Raw genomic sequence first — 6346 nt, 5'->3', positions numbered from 1 at the left:
GCAAATAACCCAACCAGACTGAATCAGGTCAGGGAAGAGTGCCTTCCTCCTCTGCCCCTCATAAGATAACAGGTTATCAGAAGAGTCTCTCAGAAATACAGAGTGATAGGGTTAGATGACTCTCAAGAATCCTCCTTACATTGAGACTACCTATGTCTTTGGATGAAGATGAACACTTTCACATCATGCACTGTTCCATGCATCTACCACTCAACTGAAACACCTCCCAGTATAATGGCCTCAGCCCTAGATTTTGGGAAGTCTTATTAGTAAATAAATGCTGGATGCTCCAAGGCTCAAGTAAAAGTCAAAACACACATGCATCTCATTTAAGTTTAGCTGAATTGCCCCCAAGTTTTTCAATGTTCCTCATTTTTAAATAATAACTTTAAATTTGGGGTATTAAATATTTATATCTTTATATGTTAGTTCGTTAATAATTTTTAAAATTTGTTAGTTTATTAATCCTCTCATGAAAAATCCGCACAATCACCGCAGATAGTCACTGCAGAATCTTTACTCTTTTGACTTTTTGCCAGCACCAACACGGGCCTTTGCAGGCCCCCTGACTTTCTTCATTCTGTTCTTGCATTCCTTTTGCTGTTTTCTTGACGTCTTTTTCTTCTCGTAAAGGCCATGTCTTGCAAGTCTATGTTTGGGTTCATTTTTCTTTGCATAATCCAAGGAATCGTAAATCATGCCAAAGCCAGTTGTCTTGCCACCACCAAAATGTGTTCTGAACCCAAACACAAAGATGACATCTGGTGTGGTCTTGTACATCTTTGCTAGTTTTTCCCGAATTTCTGTCTTAGGTACTGTTGCCTTCCTGGGGTGAAGGACATCAATGACCATTTGTTTCCTCTGAAGTAGTCAGTTGGTCGTGAATTTCCTGGTTCAGATAATTACTGCGTCATTCATGATGGCGGAATATCCTCAAGCGGCCAGTGACAAAAAAACTAGTTTGTTAATATTAATTCATAAGCAACCTCTAGGAAGACATTATGTAGGGCTAGCTCCATGACCTAGTGATTAAGGAAGCCAGATCCTACATGGCTGACCATGGTTCAAATCCTGGTGACTTGAACAACAAACTGGGCAGGTGTGTGTGTGTGTGTGTGTGTGTGTGTGTGTGTGTGCTCCAAATCCTGACAGAATGAGAAATGGAGGAGAAGGGATTGCAGTGTGACCATGCTCCTTGCAGCACTTCCTTTCTCTCTGTCTCTCTCTGGTGATCATGCATGTGCCCTTTGGTAAATTAAAAGGAAGAAGAAAGAAGAAAAAGGAGAAAGAGAAAGAGAAGAGGATGGAGAAGACGAAGGAGGAAGAGGTAAAGATGTTATGCGAAGCAATCTAATCTTGGTCAATTCATGGTAATGGAAGTTGATAGTTTGGTCTTCGGTTTTCCTTTAGCAAAGAAAGATAAAGGTCAAAAAATCATCCTTTTTTTTTCAGTCTTTCTTTGTTGAAAGTGAATTCTGAATTTCTCTCATTAATACGATGCCCTTTATTACGTGTCAGCAATAGCAGTGGCAGAGAGCCGAATGTGATCTTGATGTATGACTTCACTGCTCTTTCTACTTACTGCGGAATTATTACCATTTCACAAAAATTACATCTGAAAGGGAGGAATGTGTTTTTAAATCTTATGATTCCCAATGAATAACCTTTGCTAGTGATTAGTGATTTCTTGGAGTGATGAGCTTAAAATACTCAATTCCAAGGATCTGTTTACCTTCCATTCCTCCTCTGCTGTGGTCAGACGGAACAGGAACAAGAAGCACATCTACCATACATGGAAAGCTTCTTACTTTGCTAGCTTTCAGGGGCCAAAGGGGAAAAAGAAAAACAAAAACAACAACAACAAAAAAAAACAACACCAACAAGTTACTCTGGGGGGAGAACAGTGAGGGATGAAGACACTGTTAACTATTTAAATTAGCAAAAGTTAATTCCCTAGCAGTGCAGCTATACATTAATTGCATGATTGCCACTCCTTGGGAAAATTTAACTTCAGGAAATGACTTAGACATTGGGAAAAATGGACCACAATATTTCATCAAAAGCTGTAAAAACAAATTACTTCAGATTTATGAAGCCTGAGACCACTTTTTTAAAAGCATGCACTGCTTGGAGGGGAAGGAAATTACTTTCTTGAAGGTTGCTAGTGGCAGACGCTGTCTCCTCACCCCATTTACGCTCACCTGTGAGAACACCTCATCAATGCCAACTGATCATCCCAAGCACACCTACAGGTGATTTTACGCTACCACTGTGAATGGAGATTTGTGTTTTATTCTGGTCACAGGAAAGACAAAGGGGACTTTAATGCCTGCTCAGAATCTCTGGGAAGGCTGTGGAAGTAGGTTTTGTCAAAGTCAACTGTGGGCTTGACTTGAGAATGGGTTCTACTGGGACATGGTACATTTCAGGTGTCTCTGGGAGTCCACTCTTTGTACCTTCTAATATTTAAGAATAGAACCCACCAGGGTATTTATCTCCCTGGATTCCTAAAGGAGCCTCTTTGGATCTGAGAAAGAATAGCCACTCTATGTCCTTTTTTCTCTCATCTTTCTGGTCTTTCTTTATAACCAGGTGTGTGACTACTGGATAGAGCAAGGCAGAATGGGATAGTGGTTAAGATCCAGACTGTCTGGGTTCAAACCCTAGCACTGACCCCTGTAATTGTGTCACCTTGGCCAAGGGACTCAACTCTCTTGCTTCGGTTTTCCAATGTATAAAACAGAAAATTCATTCATCCATTCATTCATTTTGGCAAATATTTATTGACTGTTCTAGACATAAAGGTGAAAAAAGACCTAAGTTTCTGTTCTTGTGAGTTTCCATGATAGTAGGTTGAAAGACAATAAACAGACAAATTATGATGTGTCAGATAATAATAAGCACAAGAAAGAGAATTTATGAGGTTGATGGGTAGAGGGACAAAGATGGCTGCTTGAAGCAGGTGCTTAGTAAAGGCCTCCCTGAAGAGATAACAGAAATGACAAGAGTCAGCCATGAAAGTGGTTGAGAAGAGGGGTCAGCAGGTGACGTGGTAGTTAAGGTGCTGGACTTCCACACAGTTGACCATGGATCCAGATCCAGACCCGGACAGCTTGAAAATCATGCCAAACATGTGTGTGAGAATGGCCAGAATCCCAAGAGGAGAATGGAGGAGAAGGGATTGTGGCATGGCCATCCTCCCGGGAGGGTGATTTATCACTTCCCCTCTCTCTGTCCTTCTCTGTCTCTCTTCAGTGAGACTCTTCAGTCTCTCTTATAAATAAATAAGAAAGAAAGAAGGTGGTCAGGAAGAACATTCCGGTCAGAGGGAGCAGATGGCACAAACCCTAAGGCAGAGTGAACTTCATGTGTTTAAGTTAGAGGGAGGCCAGTGTGGCAAGGAACATCGTGGGTAAGTAGGAGATGGCTTGGAGTCAGGCCAGAGAAAAAGCAGCCCCTAGTGGGCCAGGATGTTTTATCCTGAATGTAATGGACGCCCCTGCAACTTTTCAAGCAGAGAAATTACATGACTTGATTTATGGTGACTGTGTTGCCTGGAGAATGGCTCAAGGCAGCAAGAGTGGAGGCAGAAAGAGTAGCTCAGCGGTTGCTGCAGTGACTCAGTTTGAGGAGAGCAGAGCAGGACAGAGGTGGATAGATGCTGGATGTGCTTGAAGGGAGAGTCAAGGGAACTTTTACAGGACTTGGAAATAGGGATTAAGGGAACCAGCAGTTAGCGTAATGGCTATGTTGCTGGACTCCCACGTAGTCGACCGCGGTTCGTGTCCCGGACCCGGTGACTTAAAACTCACGCCGGGCACGTGTGCGTGCATGCCCAAGATCCCGAGAGGAGAATGGAGGAGACGGGATTGCGGCGTGACCATCCCCCCTGGGGGGTGATTTCTCGCTTTCTGTCTCTATGTCTCTCTCTGTCTGTCTGGCGAGCGCACGCGCCGTACAGTGAAAATCTTTAAAAAAAAAAAAATAGGGATTAAAAGAACAGGTGATGGGGAACAGCACATGATGTAGTGGTTAAGGTGCTGGACTCCCACATGGCTAACCGTGGTTCAAGTCCTGAACCCGGACACTTGAAACATGCTGGGGGCATGTGTGTGTGTGCCCAAAATCGCAGAGTGGAGAAGGAATTGTGATGTGACCATCCCTCTGGGTAGGTGATTTCTCATTTTCTTTCTCTCTGTCTCTTTGGCCAGTACACTTGCCCTATAACAAAAATCTCTCTCTTAAAAAAAAGAAACAGGTGTTGTCTAGGATTTTGGCTTGAGTAAACAGGTACTATAGATCAGGGGTCCACAATCCTAGCTCTGCAAACTGGTGCCAGTCCACAGTGCCATGCAAGGGGGTGAGCAGTGGGCTAGTGAGGCTTCGCCTGTGTTTTCAGCCCTCCTCATCGCTCACACTGCCGCCTGGGCACTGCCTCCTGTCGGTCGGCAGGGTATTGGATTCTCATGGGAATCAACCTTATTGTGTGGTGTGTCATTGTATACTGCGATGTGGTAGTGGTGGAAATGGGGCGCAGAGTGGATGTGGTGTGTGTGAGTCATCCCAGCACAAACCCCTACACCACCCCCTCTTGTCTTCAACAAGGCCAGTCCCTGGTGCTGAGACGTTTGGGGACCAGATCTCTGCTATAGATGGCATCACTTATACAGAGGAGAAAGACTTTTTAGGTGTGTCAACCTAAGGAGAACGCTGAGGCATAAGTGAAGTAAAGAGGTTTCTTTGGGCCAGGGCTTAGGAACAATCACCCAGATGAGCAAAACTCCAGTTTCCCAGATGTTCCCATCAGAATAGCGACTAAGAAAGCTGGTTTATGTAACGAGAGACAGAGTGGAAGAGGGGAGGTTCCAAGTTGTTTGTTTAAGAGTTTACTCTGGGTGGTGTAAAATCACACAGGCAGTCGATTGGCTATATCTTTTCCTTTACCTCACAAACTCAAGAACACTGGGAAGAAGAAAGGTGCATCACAACTTGGTTACCCTAATCTAAAACATGCCTTTTTGGTCAATAACGTAGATGGGTGTGGGGCGGAACCCAAGTCTCGGGCTTGTGCTTTCCTGAGGCCTTTCAGATTTAAGCGAACCTTGTACTGCGGCTGTCTGCTTTTCTCTCACAGGGTCAAGAGCAGGGCAGGGTCAAGGTGGGAGATGAATCAATGGTTCTCTTGTGGACCTGGTGCTTCAGATGCATATTAAATGTGCAAAAAGAGAGCTGTCAGCAGAGCTTTGAATAAGAAGACCGAATTCTGGGGGACATCAAGGCTGGTGACTCAAGGACTGTAGGGATATGTGTGACATGTCAGGTCACCGGGCTGGAAGAGATAGGCTGGACACAGATTGCGGAGGGAGAAGATGAGCGGAAGCAGGAGAGGTTGAGGGGAGGAGCAGGAGCTGCCATGGAGACTGAAAAGGGCAGGAAGAAATACAGAAGGATGTGGTGCCACTAAAGCTAATGGGAGTGTTTGAAGAAGGAGGGGCTGTCAGCTACAAGACACGCTGCAGAGGGTCAGGTGATAGGCATTGAGAACTGCCCATTGGCTGGATTTGCCCTTTGAGGTTGTCAGTCATTCTGAGGATAGCATCTGTGAAGTGGTGGGGGCAAGGCTTGTGCAGAATAGGCTGATGCAGGTTTTGTGGGACCTGAGGTCTCTACTATTGACACTTGGGGATTAGCTTCAAGAACAATGATATAGGGCTGGCCTGTAGCACTGGTGTTAAGGTAACAGGATCAAACATGGCCAATTCCACAGTTTGAATCCTGGATCTGGCAGTTTACAAAACATGCTGGGCACATGTGCGTGCTCAAAATCCTGAAAGGAGAGAAAACTGAAGAAGAGATTATGGTGTGACCATACTCCATGGGGAGGGGTGCTTTCTCACTTTCTCCCTCTCCCCTCTCTCTCTGTCTCTCTTGAGAGCACATGTGCCCTCTGATAAATTTAAAAAAAAGAAAAAAGAAAAAAATAATATAAAATAAACACAAAATTAGTCATGAAAGTAAATATCTAGAATGAGAAATCACAAAATAAAGTAGGCATTTTTTAATCTGAGAAATTGAATACATAACAAACACAAATAGTTAAAAATATTTTATTAATGGCTGGATGCTCCTTTGCAATACTATTTCCTGTAAATCAGACTCTGGTCTGATTTACAAGACCAGAATGTAAATATACTGGTCTTGTAAATCAGAAACGGAGGAATGCCCTCCCTGGGACACTCAAGGAAGAAGAACAACACTCCACCGTCAACACCCAAAGCTGACATTCTCGTTAAACTATTCCTTGCATTTTAAAAACAATATGACAAACTGGCTTCACAGTATTGCT

General features: G+C 43.9%; 1 protein-coding gene across 1 annotated transcript; it reads right to left on the bottom strand.

The window, feature by feature from the left end:
* Positions 1-516: 516 nt before the first annotated feature.
* On the bottom strand, positions 517-918 carry LOC106735736 (40S ribosomal protein S24-like). The gene is given in 1 exon segment (XM_014590933.1): positions 517-918. A coding segment is annotated over 1 exon segment (402 nt).
* Positions 919-6346: the final 5428 nt, after the last annotated feature.

Source organism: Tupaia chinensis, unplaced genomic scaffold (assembly GCF_000334495.1).
Source record: "Tupaia chinensis unplaced genomic scaffold, TupChi_1.0 Scaffold000503_1, whole genome shotgun sequence".
Taxonomy (NCBI): Eukaryota; Metazoa; Chordata; class Mammalia; order Scandentia; family Tupaiidae; genus Tupaia; species Tupaia belangeri.
This window is presented reverse-complemented; position numbering and strand designations above follow the sequence as displayed.